This window comes from Drosophila mauritiana, chromosome 2R (assembly GCF_004382145.1).
Source record: "Drosophila mauritiana strain mau12 chromosome 2R, ASM438214v1, whole genome shotgun sequence".
Lineage (NCBI taxonomy): Eukaryota > Metazoa > Arthropoda > Insecta > Diptera > Drosophilidae > Drosophila > Drosophila mauritiana.
In genome coordinates this window covers 4,992,161-5,007,869 of record NC_046668.1, presented here as the reverse complement: position 1 = coordinate 5,007,869, position 15,709 = coordinate 4,992,161, and the positions used below count along the sequence as shown (strand labels likewise).

Sequence of the window (15,709 nt, the reverse complement as noted above, 5' to 3'; positions counted from 1 at the left end):
GACATGCATTCAACTCGCGTGATGGCTGCGCCAAGATATGTCACGTCTCCACCGTGCGGTTCTGCCAGTTTGCCGCACACACCGGTCGACTCAACTCCGAAAATTACGAATGTTTCGCGCAGCGTTAACATAATACGTCCGTCTGCACGGCGATGTAGACTTCGTCTCCCCAAAAAGTTCCTTGGGGTATCACTTACAAAATGATTACTAATAAACTAAAAGCCGCTGAAGGATGTACTCCACAGGACCAGACGAAGCGGCAAAAAGGACCAACTAAGCCCCTGGTATTGAAGGCATCTGAGGCTGCTGCAAACGCTAAACCGGAAGTCATTGTGTTTTTGTGAATTTTGTGACAGTCTTTTTAAAGACTTGCAAAATTGCCAAGCTTGTTTTTGCATTTATTAGAATTAACCAGATACTGGAATTTCGTGCAGTGTCATTTGTGCTGTGTCAAGGAATTTGAAGTGATAAACAAGCAAGGAATATGAACACAAAGATGAGAGCAAGCCCTGCAACAATTCGCACACAGATATTAAACGGCGCAACTTCATCAAATGATAGTTTACCGCCGAAAGCTTGTTCAAATCAGTCATACCTGAAGGCAGACGCAAACGTAAGGGAAACTCAAGTACGTTTCAAAAATATCAGAAAACTAAGAAGCAGGCTTCTCAGCCGCTGAAGATACCATCTAATGTTCATTGTCGCCAGGCCGTCAGCATTTTTAAAAATGTGGGAAAGTGGTCCTCGGATACCCTTCACTTCCTCCTTTTTAGACAAGTTTCGTTGCCTATATCGCGGTGGGATAAACCGATTTCATGTCTCATGATTTGGTTAAGATATTTTCGAATATAACAGCTTTATGGTATATTTGGCATCTGTGCAAATAAGTATAATCAACGTCGGGTCTGCGACGGCTCCTAACTAAATATTCACATTTTGGGTGAAGGGTAAATACAAAAAAAATAAGTTTTTTAAACTACAATTTTTATTTTTAATGGAACAAAGCTTAAGAAAATGGGGTTTTTACTAAATTCTTTTAAAACTTTGTTATTGAATTCATTCAAATCGTCCATGAATAGTCGTCGGTGAACACTCATCAAAGCCAGGCCATTAAGACGACTTTCTACCATTGTACTTCGCAGCCAAGTCTTTATACGTCATAAGCTGCCCCCTATCTATGAAAAGATATCCAACAATTTTTCAGGGCGTTAGAGTGGGCGTTATTCAATTATGAATAAATATCCAAAAAATGTCCAAAAATGTGGGCGTGGTAGCTTTGGGTGGTTTTAGAGCATTAGAGTGGGCGTGGAAAATTTTTTTCGCAAATCGATAGAAACTTACAAGACTAATAAAAATGATTTGATATATTCCTGAAAGACTAGTTTAAGTAGAAAGGGACGGACATAAAGAAGGACAAACGGAAATTGCTCGGGACTTGATATGCTCAAAACTCTGTTGTAGTTCTTCATTTGCACTTCATATCACTTTAATAAACTTGTGTAAATCGGTCTAAAATACTGTTTAACATCATACAAAATAATAACAAAAATCTTAAAACTACTTGAGGACATAGACAAACAGTGTAAAATAAATTAACTATTGGTAAGGAATAGCTACATGTACTTGAAAGTATCTAGAGTTATCTACGGCTATTTATACACTATTTACAAAATGTATGACTTGACATTGACAGCGTTAAAGATAGCGGTGGGTGGTAAATGATAAGAGGCTTTTAAGCTTTCTAAGGTCTTAGAGACTTTTGGCAGACTATGTCCATACAGAGGTAGGGATTAGGCCCTCCTTACTAGTTCCAGGCGGCGTAAGGACCTCCTTGTTCAGAAATTCCAATGGCAGGTCGACCAAGTAACCCTAAAATCAAAAACATAAATCATTAGTACTATACATTAATAATAGTTTTTCTGTAGATAACAAACACTATATATTATTACTCGACTAGCGTGGATAAATATCATAACAGCTTAAGACATATTTTTATTCCCGTTACTCGTAAAGTAAAAGGGCTTACTACATTCGTTGAAAAGTATGTAACAGACATAAGGAAACGTTTCCGACTATATAAATATATTCTTGATCAGGATCAATAGCCTAGTCGATCTAGCCATGTCCGTCTGTCCGTATGAACGTCGAGATCTCAGGAACTATAAAGCTAAAAGATTGAGATTCAGCATACAGATTCTAGAGACAAAAACGCAGCGCAAGTTGGAAGCCCACTCTAACGCCCACACACCGCACAAAACTGCCACACCCACATTTTTGAAAAAGTGTGTGATCTGTTTCATAATTTTATTAATTGCTTAAATTTCTATAGATTTTTAAAACGACCGAAAGCCGCCAAGACGGTCACGCCCACACTTTTGAACAATTTTAAAATTTTTTCTCATTTTATTCTTCAATATCTATCGATATCCCAGAAAAATGATGAAATTTCGCGTTCGCAGTAAGAGGTATCAGATAGTCGGGAAACTCATCTATATCATTTTCTCGTCTTTTAAATTCGAAATGCAATTATTAATATAATAAGAAATTATTCAACATAATATTTGGCTGTGCTATTTGTTAACAAAAAACTAGACATGGTCCTTATTAATCTATAACGAAACGTTTTCTATTTACGGAAAACAATCAGATTTAAATAAAATGTTCTAAGAACTGTGGTAACTTTCTAAGCGACGGAACCACACGTGAATGTAAACTTAAGATAAATTAATTATTGGAAAGAGTACCTGAATGTCGTTGGCTCTGTTGGCAGCTAGCTCAGGGGCGGTTTTGGCAAGAGGGGGCTCCTCCTGGTATTTGCGAAGGCTGGCAAAGGTCTTTACAAAGTCAGTGGGGATGCACTTAAACACCTCGTCGTAAATCTCTGTGTTCTGCATTGAAATCCTACGCCATGTGCCGTGCCAAAACTTATCGCAAACAGGATCGTTAATGTCCAGGTCAGACCGACTGGAACCTTCGCTTTCCAGGAGGCCTAGTTGAATTGAAACATTGTAAGATATAAATTAAAGTTCATAAAGAAAATCAAAAGACATAACTGACCTAAGTGTTCTTTAAAAAGGTATTTTCGAAGGCGTCCGGCAAACACTCCGCTCGGATACTTCTTGCCATTCATGCGTCCGTCCTCAAACTCCTCGTCCATTAGAATAGCCGCTATCTCGGAGTCCCGCTTTCCGATCATAGACCGATCGTTAATGTTTGCCGAACCGCAGATCACAACGCGATCGTCGGCTATCAAGAGCTTTGAGTGGACATATATCAACTCCGTTATGGGTGTGTTATTCAAAAAAGAATGGTTACGCAGGCTGTGGAATGAGATATAGTTTTGCGGATTGGCAATACCCGCCTCCTGCAGGCGGTTCAAAATTGCTGTGCGTCCCCTGCAAGTATAAAAGTAGAGTAAATATGAGACCTTAAATAGAAACGTAGTAAATTTCTTTGACTATCAGCTAACGGAGTAGAAAGCTCTCTGACATTATGGATCATACATTTTTATTTATTAAAACTTCTCAAGCTATGATGTTATGGTTTTTAGAAATAAGTTAACTGAAGGTTTATGAAGAGGAGAGTTCCTGGGATCGTGACATTCAACAAAATGTCGTGTTGTGCAATCAACTGCAATCAATGGTTTCGACATGCATTTGATGTGCATGGTGGTGAGGCCTTACCTGGAAATGGATGCATAGTTCCAGTGTGTAATGGCTCTGACTGCTATCCCAGTACTGCCACCCACATCGCCCTCAAAGCCCGGTAGAAGCGGCATAATCACATAAACTCGGAAAGGCTTCCGTTCCCTAGAAGAGCTGTACATTAGATCTGCTAGAATCAGGATAAGTACATTGGTTTCATACTTGTGCGCCCGAACAATCCGTTTAAAGAGTGTTTCCCCGATTTGATTGCGCACATTGTTATGAGCGCCTGGCACACCCATGCCCAACTGCATAGTGATAAAAAATTGATTTTCGATGTACACGTAGTGCTGCGCCTTTGTGATCGTCTGGATGTAGGCATCGTGGATGCTTTGCTCCACAAGATCCGCCTCTATAAAGCCGCAGCTCCAGGCGGAGACGCTCCGAAGTAGCTGGCACGTGACCCGCTGCTGACGGTTTTGCTGAAGGTTAGGATTGAGCCTCACTTGGTGATAGCTTTTTGGCATCAGATAGGGAAACCTCGTGTTATCGCGTAGTTTCTCCAGCTTCATGGCATTCCAGCGCTGAATGAAATGGCGTGCCACATCCCTAGCGGAAGTACCCACCACACACAGACCCACGTCGTGCCACGGCATCCGCGGTGTTGTTGTTCGATCTATGATATCCACGAACGGCGAGTTTAGGTTCATCCAGTCTTTAAGTATAAAGTTGGAGTAATCCTTGCCGAACCAGTACTTTGCCTGGCCGCAGAACTCACTGAGTATTTGTGTACTGCTAGTGGTAATCGCCACTTCCTGCCCACCTGAAGCCATGTTAAGGTTGACTTCGTGGTCCGTAGCATCCTCGGACTCGATAGTGTACACCTCGGCAGATTTTTCCTCCGTCTCAGTGGCTGTTAGACGGTGCATAAAGTCCTTGCCCATACGGGCGCCCTTCATCGCGTTGTTCTTCAGGCGATCGAGTACGTTCTTACGCTCCATTTCAGGGGTGTTGAGTTTCATCCCTTCTAAAGCGATTCCCGATTCTACGGGAGTTTCTCCCGGACTCGAAACGAGCGTAGACGGTATAAGCAGGCGATCGCCAGGCTTTAGAGTTTTCAACTCTATGCTAGTACTGGGCTCATCCGGGGGTGGGGACGGTGGCCTTTCCTTGGCGGAGGTATCGTAGTGAGCGTTTCGCGAGGACTTACGTGATCCGAAAGCTGAGTCCGTGTCGTCTTTGGTGAAGTACAAGCTTGGCGTTCGACGCGTGCTGCCAGAAAAAGATGCCGTAGATATGCTTCCCAGGTCCGTTAGCCGATGGAGGTGATCATCCCAACGCCCATAGCACAAATCAATACCTCCCATGAACGCATAGGTTTGGTCGATTACGACGATCTTTTCGTGATGTGCCCAAAGCAAAATACCTCCTCTAGCATGGTCCGGATGACGCATGACCTTTAAAGAATAAGTTAAGTCAGGACTTCAGAGAGCTTCATAAGTTATATGTTCTTCTAACTAACCTTGATGTTTTCGTGCTTGGCCAGCGTGGACTTGCTGTAGTAGCTGTTTATGCCAAGTGCCATTTCAACCTCCTTGTAGAGCAGCACGAAGACACGCACTCCCTGTTCGGCCTTGCGCAACAGGATCTTGTCCAATCGCCAGTAGTCTCCGTCGAGTGCGGGTCGCTTCATGTAAATCTCGGGACTGAGCCACCAGTCGGCAATATAGATCTCTTCGAGGGCTGCCTCTAAGCCGTCGGCCACGGCTGACATATACTGGGCGCCGTCTACATACCACGTGGCATGGGTGTTGGCGCGCATCGGAGCGAAGGACATGTGCGGATTGGGCAGGGTGAAGTCGCGCGCATACGAGTTGGCAGTGTTCTTGAGGTATTGCATCCACTCCTTACACTTACGCCGTGTCCAGCACTTGAGCACAATGTGACGGTTGTTCGTCAGTACCTGCAAACCCTTGCGCATGCCCGTCTGATAGATGCCCGTGGAAACGTCGAAGCCCTGGTCAAAGAGGATCACTGCCCGGATGCTGCCGTCTGTTGGACGGATGTAGCCGAAGCAGGTCTCTTTTACGAAAAACCATCGGTTCCGCCACGTGCCGCAAACTACGTCAGAGCAAAAGTAGTTGCAGCGCACACAGCAGTTCTTTTGAAAGCACCCGAAAAAATTGCATCCTGCTTGCCCGGGTCTCGTCGAACCAGTTCGCTTTAAAATCACGCCTTCCTTGCCCTTAATTCCCATTCCCGGAACGAAGGACACATTAGACACTTCGACGAAGTTTAGCTGTAGTAAATGAATTGAGATTCAATTAATTAGTTGAGCTGCAGTTGAGCATGTTTCCTAAAATTTTAGTAATACTCACCGTTTCATGGTGAGATCGGTACAAGCTGATGTTCAGCAGGTTGTACAAGTAGTCCTCCAGCTGTTTTATTCTGACGCTCAGATTCTCCACGGTGACCAGACTCTCCGGTCGGTTTGGGAATCGCGGTAGCTTCCGTTTCTTCTTCTTTTTGCGCTTCTTTTGAATGCGACGTGGTGTTAGACCCGCCAGAATGGAGCTGTGATTGGGACTGATGATAGCCATGGCATTGTTGGCGTTACTGCCCGCGATTTTACTGTTTCTGCCTTCAGGCCTCAGCGGAGTGCTAGTTTGTTTGACCTTGGTGTGGGAAGGAAGGTCCTTTAGAGTGGACTCGTCAGCCATCTCTCGGGCTGTGGCCTTCAGCGTGGTACGCTTCTCCTTGTGGCTGCGACTGGGAAAAGGAATGTTGAGCGAGGTGCGGAAAAAGCTGAGCTGCTGGTGCAACGAGTTAAAGTGCTTGTAGCGCCGCTTGATCGTCCACTTGAAGGGACCGTGGGTCAGCTCGATTGTGTACCTGCGTAAAGGAAAAAAGTAAGTAAGTAAGTACGTATAACCTCTTACTCATCTTGCCAATATGGTTATGATTGGATTTCACTCACAGATTGGGGTTTAGCAGATGTGTGGTGACGCTACGCTCCGTATCGACGATCCGAACATGAATCTCACGGCCCGGGATGAAGACCTTGCGCTGGAACGAGTTGAACTTGACGCTCGGCCCGTATATGCTAGTAAATGGTATTTCGTGTCTCAGGACTACACTGTTGTTTTCCTCGTCGTCAAACTCCTCCTCATCATCGTCCGTCTCCTTGCGCTCCACCAGCACCGGCTTGTCGCCCACGTTGGATAGAATGGTCACAGAATCAGGAAAAGCGAGGGTCTCATCGTACTCAGAATCGACCAGGGAGAACTGAAACTCCGGCAGGCAGCGGTTATGATGCTCGACGACCGCTTCGTCTGTGCAGTCCCGGAACACCCCCTCCCCCTCTTCATTGTTTGAGTTCTCCTCCGACGCGTCCTCCTCCCCGCTGCCATGTTCTTCGTCCGAGTTGGTAAGTGCGTAGGGCGGCAAGGCGCCTCCAACGGTGCCGGCATCTGCCATCGCCTCGAACTGGGCAAAATAGTAGGAACTGTCTATATCATCATAGCCTCTGTTAACGTAGCCGCCATAGTGCGCCGGCCGGTACACATCGTCAGTGGGGTATTCAACTGCAAGACGACAGATTAAAGGATTGGGCATCAGAAAGACAATAAAGATTTAACAGATTTAACCTTAAATTAGAAGTATTGGCGAGTCCCATGACTATCACAATTATATATCTTACTATCTATATTTCGAACCCATGAGTCTTGCCAGCATGTGTTATTTGTGTAAAATCAAAAAGAGTTGCAAATTTATAGTGTCCTCTGTGAACATAAAACAGATTTAATGGCTAGGTCACCTTTAGTTGTATGTTTCCCATCCATGTTTAGTACATGTGTAAGTCTTTTTCTGTGTAAGTTCTATTTCGTGTTGGGTAAGATTGGGACAGCATTTGGAAACATTGGATAGCAAAAATTTGAAAATTTTTAAGCGAGCAAAACTTGAAATACACATACTTCTAGTCTAATAATGAAATTTCAATTGCTAAATGTTCGAAAAGTCATGAATGTAAACGGCCTGTGATGTAACCATTAAATGGTAATAATTAGCGAGTGCTATCTCCATTCGAAACAGAAGCTCGCTCAAGGTCACAGCTTACGACATGTGGTGTAGTTAAGTTTAATGCATCATAGTCGGCTGAACTTGACATAGGAACCCTGCTCGAACCTTGAAACCATTTTGAGCTAAATACACACGACGCACCTCTTCGCCCGTAAGTATAGCAGTATAGCATTTTCCTTAGCTCAGTGCTCGTAAGCCTACTGGCTGAGAACGCACATCAGAGGATCACATTAGGTATCGTCCGCATCTGTTGGAGATACAGTTTTGCCATACACCTGTCCTAATCTCTACTGTTCTGTTTTCCCAAAATACTTGATGTTCAGAAATACAATACGCTTCTAGCTGATTGACATTTAGATAGCAAGCCCAAATAAAACGGCACAACAAATAGATTAGGCCGTACTGCACAGTAGGTAGTCCAACCAATGACGGTTAAGTGAGTTTATGGATGCGGCACGGCTTTGCAAAAGTGCACAGGTTCAGTTATCGACGATAGTAATAAACAGAATAAATCAGTACTTAGTCAAGTGCTTTGATTAGCAGACAATAACAGGTGTCCTGTCCTATTCACCTATAAACAGAGTGACTTTATTTCCGTCCGCTGAGTACCGCGTATACAATTATTTAAAATTCATAGGGAGGGAAAAAGCGCAAAAATGGAAAATATATGAAAATATTTGTGAGATACTGTTTCAGAAGTTGTTGATTTAATTTATCAAACAATTGAACGAGTCATAGCTTACGATTGTTGCTTATCACTTGTGATAATTAAAATAAACTGGAACGCCGAGTGCAAAGAATTTGATAATGGCCGTCAATGATCAATGACATTGGGGCACTTCCACGATACCCTATCTTAATAAGTGCCATCAATGTTTTATTACCACACTTTTCCATACACAGGCTAGCTTATGGGCAAGTTCAACTGGCAGGCATGCATTCTTGGTATTGAATTCGTTATTATATAGGTAGCGAAAATAACGAGTGTTGGCTTATCACGAAGCTCTTTTTGCTATCAGCTTAAAGTTACCAAACAAAAACTTCTGGAGGCTCTTAAATGCTCGAGTTTGTTGATGATTTGTTATAAAAGTGGAAAAATATAAAATTTTAAATCCATCAAAAATGTATTTGATTAGACGAATCGTTAAAGAGAATTGTGGATATAGTTACACCTTGGACCTATTATCAAGTCATCGGCCGCCGTTTTCAGAAATTTAAGTCGGAATAATAAACGTAACAACCTATTCAATAAAATAACCATAATTTTTTAACACCTTTTCACTTTCAAAGCGATTTGCCGAACTCATTACCACATTGGTTTTGGCGACCAAATTAACTTAAAAACCTCTAAGCTGATAAAAACTTGACACTTTTATCGCTAACAGATAAGACGAATAGAAGTAACCCCATTTTGTTTCAAGAATATACAATTTTCCGTAGAAAAAAACGAAGCTCCAACCACAATAATACGTTCTTATGGTGGCGATTAAAACTGTGGTATCCCATGCTGCACATTGATAAGCCATTGGTGTGAAAATAACTAGTTCTAAATTGCCGAAAGAAATGTTGTTTTAACATTTTTGTTTTTTTCGCAGGAATGTTAATTCTTTCCATTGATAGTGCCCGACATTTAATGCCCGTTATCAAAATGTCCTCAGACCGAGGGAACCGAGTTCATTTTGAATCGCCTTTGTTTAGCGGGTTTTGTAAGTGGCCGGTCTACTGAAAAGTTTATTAAACCCACCTGACCTACACACAATGGCAAAGAAATCGAAACTTCCTGTTGCAATGATCGAGCATGAGTACAAATGTAAATCAGGCTCAATATATTTATAACAATATCGGTAGGTATCGTTACTTGCAGCGCGTCATGCATTTTAAAATTGATTATGAATCATTTACTAATTCCACCGTTAGGCCGAGCCCAACACGCAATTTGTTGGGAGCTTTAAGTGGGTAAAGGCTTATATAAACCAACGGGAAACGGGTAATGATTGGTTAATTTATTATTTAGGCACTGAAACCGTTATCAGTTCTTCGTTCCCTACACTTATTCGACTGCACACTCTTTGCTATAAATCGCCCCAAATTGAAACATTGCAGACTTGGTGCTGAATGATTTTTCACTTTCGCATACCATAAAACATACCGCCAACCAGTTCTAAATGTTGAAATATCTTAGCAAACTTGATCACTCTTATCTCATCTCGATGACGCAGATATTTCATTGCCGCTCTACGAGAGCCAAGTAATCTATGCACATGAATATATCTCTATCTAAAAATTACCCATGCTGGCCATCAGCTGTGAGATGCTGCGGCGATGACGTCGGACCTGCAAATGTGGCAAGTTGGCGCCCGATGACGCCTGCCGGGGCAGCTGCAGTTGCTGGGCCTCGTGGTTCTTGCTGGTTTTGGTATCCAAGCTCGTGGCCATCATTGTTGTGTGCGCTTACGCGGGCTATTAAATGGGCTCTGTTTATTTTTGGCAATCGGTTTTCGGCTCCAGTTTTTTGCATTTCTCAGTCGCATCGACAGTCCGCGTACGTTAACGATGTCCGTTCTGCGGCCTGCGGAGGCTGATTAAACCACAAATTGTAAATAGCGCGTTTGTATATGATGTACTGATTGCCGTGGAGACAAGTAAAGGAAGAATTATACTTCGCGCCACGACAATAATCATTTAAATTAATTTTGTCTTCCAAGTTTCATTCAGTCACAGCGTGTATACTTTTCTTTTTCTATATCAGCTACACTTAAAGTCCCTTGCATTGAAAAATAATTAATTAAATTTTTATCATGGCATATCGTTATCTTTGCGTGAACACAAAACTCAAGTTTTGCAAATATAACTGAATGTTTCGCGTGCTCTTTATTTTCGTTGGTATTTGGCTTTTGGCGCTTCCAGCTCATTAAAGGTTTGCACAATGGCCAACTTAACATACGCACGCATTTTTTTGTTTTTCTGCTTTCGCATATTTTGTTTTTTGCACTCGGCTACATGGCTTTGCGAGATGTAGCGTTTCAACTTGTATCTATGCATCTCACAGATGCATATCGAGTTGGAGTGCGTCTGAAAGATTGTCACGTTTGCGGGCGATATGCATCATTTTGTTTACTTTCGAGCCACCGACTAACGGAAGTTGCAGAACCGAAAAAAGCGCGACGTCGCGTTGAATTCGTCAAAGAGAGTAATGCCACGCTATGTGAAAAAAACCAAACTGAAGACACCTCACACTCACACTTTGAGCCCCCGGCAAAAAGCTCTCTTTACCGCCACGATCTGCGATCCACGAGAAACGTTGCGACAACTTGGCCGTCACTCCGGTTAATAATATTAACTAAACCTCGCGACGCAGCCAAAAGCTTAGGTCGCTGAGCTCAAAACGGTTAACGGGTAACGGTTACGGCGAGAGCGCCAATGCCGCCAGTTGGTAATGGAGAGGGAGTTTTCCAGAGCACAGCTGTGAACTTCAAAACAGCTGGCAAAGCTTTTCGTAATCCCCATAAGATATTGAAATGCGATAGCCCGAAAACCCTTCGACTGTTCGAAGGTGTCATGCTAAATAATCTTATGGGCTCCTACGGCAAGGTCAGCCACAATCCACAAGAACAAGTTCTCTGCCGAGGCATTGGCACTGGCTCTACAAGCTTTTCAAAGCTTTCTGCGCGGTTCACACACCTTTTGAAATCGGTGATCGAGTACGGGCCTATTGTCGGACCCGCAACAATGGTCGAGGAGTCGATGAGTCACAACGGCACTTTGGGTGTGCATGTAGCTCTACTTAGTATCTATTGCGGCTATCTTATCGGCAACACTAGACTTGGGCGCAATCGCTGTAATCAGAACTCATTATTTGTACGACCCCAATGAACTGCGCAGGCTAAATAAACCGAATTACAATTAGATTTCGATTAGATTGTCCCACGCGTGGCAACTAAATGTCAATAACTTAAATTATTGACCCCCAGTTCGGAACTAGGCAAACATAAAATCAAAAGTATGTTTTCCAGATTTTGTCCCATTTAGTGATTAATTTTATAATTCAAAAACTAGTCTTGACTCGGAAAAACATTTGACGATCGCATCATACCAAATACCACACCAAAGTTCTGGTATCAACTTTTGTGACGAAAAATTATTTGGGACATTTAATAAAAATCCCCTTTCGTCCCAAAAAACAGCTGACTGCCATGAGCTTATCGAACAATAACGTATACTATCATAAAGTTACGTGTCAACGAAATGAATCCCTTATGACGAAGCGAAAATACTTCCTTCTGAATATTTTCAAATTGCAGTTGAGAAGTAAGACTACGCTTTCGAAGGAATAATGCTGCGTAGGGGTTTGGATAGGGCAGCTGACTCGTTCGATATTATTTAAACAATTGAGAAGTTAAATAATTGTTATCTTCCATAAAGCTAAGAAATATATTGTCTTAATATAAATTTTCATTCTGTCATTCAAAGGAATTTTTAAGTAATTACGTTTTCGTGCTAAATTCATTTTGGTCATTGAACTTCGTATTGGGTCAGCTTATTTAGAAGCAGTGATAGCTTTTATTACTAGTGTAGTAAATACTTTGTAATAATATAATATATGTACATAATACATCCCCATGAACTTCCTACACGTAAGATATCATAATCTCTCCACGTATAGATTTGTATACAATATAGTTAAGGAACAGTATATGGTACATACATATGTACATAAAATTATATTTTAAGATACGCATTAGGTTAACTTCAGAAGGAACTGAACGATTCCTAGCGAATTTAAGATTAATGAATGAACGAAAAAAGATTAATGAACTAACGAAAAAGGGGCCTGTTTGTCACTTCCAAAATATAAAAAAAAGAAAGTTGTCAAGCCCCTCTAACGCCCTTAAGCCGCCCCAAACAGCCACATCCACACTTTTGAAATTTTTTTTGATAATTTTTCTTATTTTTATGACTCTTGTAAATTTCTATCGATTTACCAAAAGATTTTTTGCCTTAAAAAAAAATTTTCAATTTTGTCTTATTTTATTTACAAATATACATATATCGATATCCCAGAAAAATTAAGAAATTTCGCGTTTGCATTTCACCTAGCTGAGTAAAGGGTATCTGATAGTCGGGGAAGTCGAATATAGCATTCTCTCTTGTTTTACCCGTGACTCGTAGAGTAAATGGGTAACTAGATTCGTTGAAAAGTATGTAACAAACAGACGATAGCGTTTCCGACCATATAAAGTCTATATATTCTTGATCAGAATCAATAGCCGAGTCGATCTGGCCATGTCCGTCTGTCCGTATGATCGCCTCCATCCCAGGAACCATTATAGTTAGAGAGTTGAGATTAGATATGAAGATTGTAGAGGCACGCCCACAACCGCCCAAAACTGACACTCCTTTTGAAAATGTTTTGATAATTTTTCATATATAAACTTTGCAGTCTTGCAAATTTCTATCGACAAACTTTTTTCCCGCGACACTTTTGATCGTTGTGGGAAACTACTTTCTAATTCTAAAGGTCTATGCGTTTGCTATTGGATTTTACTAATATCACCATAAGCTTTGTCACACTTGTGAAATATACATAGTGATAAGATAAGAAATGTGCTCTTATAATCCGCTCCTGTCATTAAAAACAGAGTATTGGTTTTGAGGTTTATTTTCTAAGAAATTAAAATCAGGCCCAAAACTCTAACGCATGTTTTGCAGTGTGTCGGCGTTACATTGGGTGTAGCAACATTTGGAAATAAGCATGCGAATGGGAGGAAAGTCCTTAGGATCTGTATGCTTAATATAAGCCTTTAAGCCTTCATAGTTACGGAGATCTCGAAGTTCAAATGGATAGACGGACGGACATTATCGACTCAATTAGTAATATTAATCGAAATTGCTTTGTTTTACATGTTAGATACTTTTAAAAGAATCTAGTATACCCTTTAACTGAGCTAGGGATCTAGGACTAAACAAGAATAAGTAGGTACATATATTCATACGTATCGATAATATCACCTGACAACAGCCTTATCTAAAGGCATATTTAATCTAAAATTAATTAGCAACTGGTACCTGCTAGTCGAAGAGCTGTATGTTTAAATCGTTATTAAAGATTATTAAAATCCGAAGCTTTCTTTCGAGAACATTAATGAAATAATGCAATATATTACCACGTTTCACACATTGTATTTCCGCAAATTTTATCAAACTGCTTATTTTATAAATATTGTTATAAAATACTTTATCAATTTAAATGAAGTTAGAAACACACACTTCAATGTGTTATTATGAATTTGAAGCACTCACATGCTTGCGGCCACTGCTAAAATAATTTTAGCTTGTAATCCGATGCCAGAAGTTGCGGCTTAACTTCTCCGGCATAAACTCCAAACTGTATTCAGTGAATCACTCGCACTGAAGGCAATGGGTTAAGTGTATATATGTACATTTACACATATGTATTTCTTCGTTTAAATGCTTTCGTATGGCAGACTTAACACTTTGATAATTAATGAAATAAGATCAAATCAATTGAGGCGCCACATGAACACGTTTCGTGAGCACACAAGGAACAATTTAAAAATATTAAAAGGTTGGTCAATGGCACACACACTTCTATCGCGGCACTTTTATTATTGGTGTCGAGCGAGACCCCTTCTGGGCAAATCTTTGCTCAAATCTTTGCTTGTGACCGTTTTTGTTTGCGGAGAGAGCGCCGACCAGCGTCGCTATAAGTCAATTTCGAAACTGATCAAAACGCCAAACGAACGGGGAAATGAGACCGATCAGCAGAGATTTCTCGCTGGAAGACCGATGGAGAGGGAGAGAGGCGCAGAGAGAAAGTTTATTGAGCTTAGCACGCGTTCTTTCTTTCCACTGATCAGGCTAAACTGCATTTGATTTATTTTTCAATTAACAATTACGTTCAACCTTTCCACTTAAATTTAAATATTACTTGATCAAACGATTTCGTTCGCGTTCATCGTACTCCACGCCTAGCAAAACTCACTTGACTGACCAAACTGACTGACATTTTGAGCAGGAGCTTTTGCCTGGAAAGCTTAAGCGAGACAGCCGCAACACAACATGCATACACGTACGCTTCGATCAAACAGCTGATCCGAAAACTTTAATACGACGCTGTCAACTAAGCCGATGAAACTCAAAATTTGTCAGTAAGAAGTACACCGCAATAAGAACGCTTTAAGGAAATCTAGAAATTTAGGAAATAAAGCTAACTAACTATTGGCAAGGATCTATGTTGAAACAGTAAATATGATTAGTAGGGTAGGGTATATTAGATTTGGGAAAAAGTATTTAACAGGAACACACCAGTAGATCTGGTCATGTCCGTCTGTCTGTCTTTCTGTCCGTATGAAGTGCATGGTCTCGACAACTACAGTAAATCACAAAAGTAGTCCTTGGAAGTTACTTTACTTACATAAATAAATAAATACATGTTTTTGTTTTTAAAAGGTAACAAAATTTAAATTTGTTTTTTTCTTTAACGTAACGCCCTAATTTAATTTTAAATTTTATAGTCGAGTGCCCCGACTATCAGATACCCGATACTCAGCTAGTGGAAATACCAACGCGAAATTTCATAATTTTTTTCGTTTATCGATATGTATTGGGGAATAAAATCAGAAAAAAATTTATAAGTGTGGGCGTGGGAGTTTTGGGCGGCTTGTGGGTGTTAGGGTGGGCGTGACCAAAGTTTTTTTGTCGGCGTTAGTTTGGGCGTGGCAAAAAGTTTTTTTGCATATCGATAGAAATTTACAATTATACTAAAAAACCAAAAAAATTCAAAACATTTTTCAAGTGTCGGCGACTTTTAGAAACAAACTTGCGATGTGCCCTTGTCTCTGGAATCTTCATATCTAATCTCGACTCTCTAGCTTTGATAGTTCCTGAGATGGAGGCGTTAATGCGGACAGACGGTCATGGCCAGATCGACTCGGCTATTGATCCTGATCAAGAATAAATATACT

The 15,709-nt window shown here is 41.1% G+C and overlaps 1 protein-coding gene across 2 annotated transcripts; it reads right to left on the bottom strand.

Moving 5' to 3' along the window:
• Nucleotides 1–1,464: 1,464 nt before the first annotated feature.
• LOC117136058 (phospholipase D2) lies at nucleotides 1,465–14,728 on the bottom strand. Of its 2 annotated transcripts, none has more exons than XM_033296707.1 (9): nucleotides 14,025–14,728; nucleotides 6,622–7,228; nucleotides 6,023–6,536; nucleotides 5,167–5,943; nucleotides 3,867–5,101; nucleotides 3,684–3,809; nucleotides 3,058–3,395; nucleotides 2,745–2,989; nucleotides 1,465–1,869 (listed from the first exon to the last, which is right to left on the bottom strand). In XM_033296707.1, the coding sequence occupies exons 2-9, from the start codon at nucleotides 7,119–7,121 to the stop codon at nucleotides 1,768–1,770; spliced, it is 3,837 nt and encodes a 1,278-aa protein (XP_033152598.1). In that variant the 5' UTR covers nucleotides 7,122–7,228; nucleotides 14,025–14,728; the 3' UTR covers nucleotides 1,465–1,767. The 2 variants fall into 2 exon arrangements, with proteins under 2 accessions (XP_033152598.1, XP_033152596.1); XM_033296705.1 differs by lacking the exon at nucleotides 14,025–14,728 and adding an exon at nucleotides 10,013–10,214.
• Nucleotides 14,729–15,709: the final 981 nt, after the last annotated feature.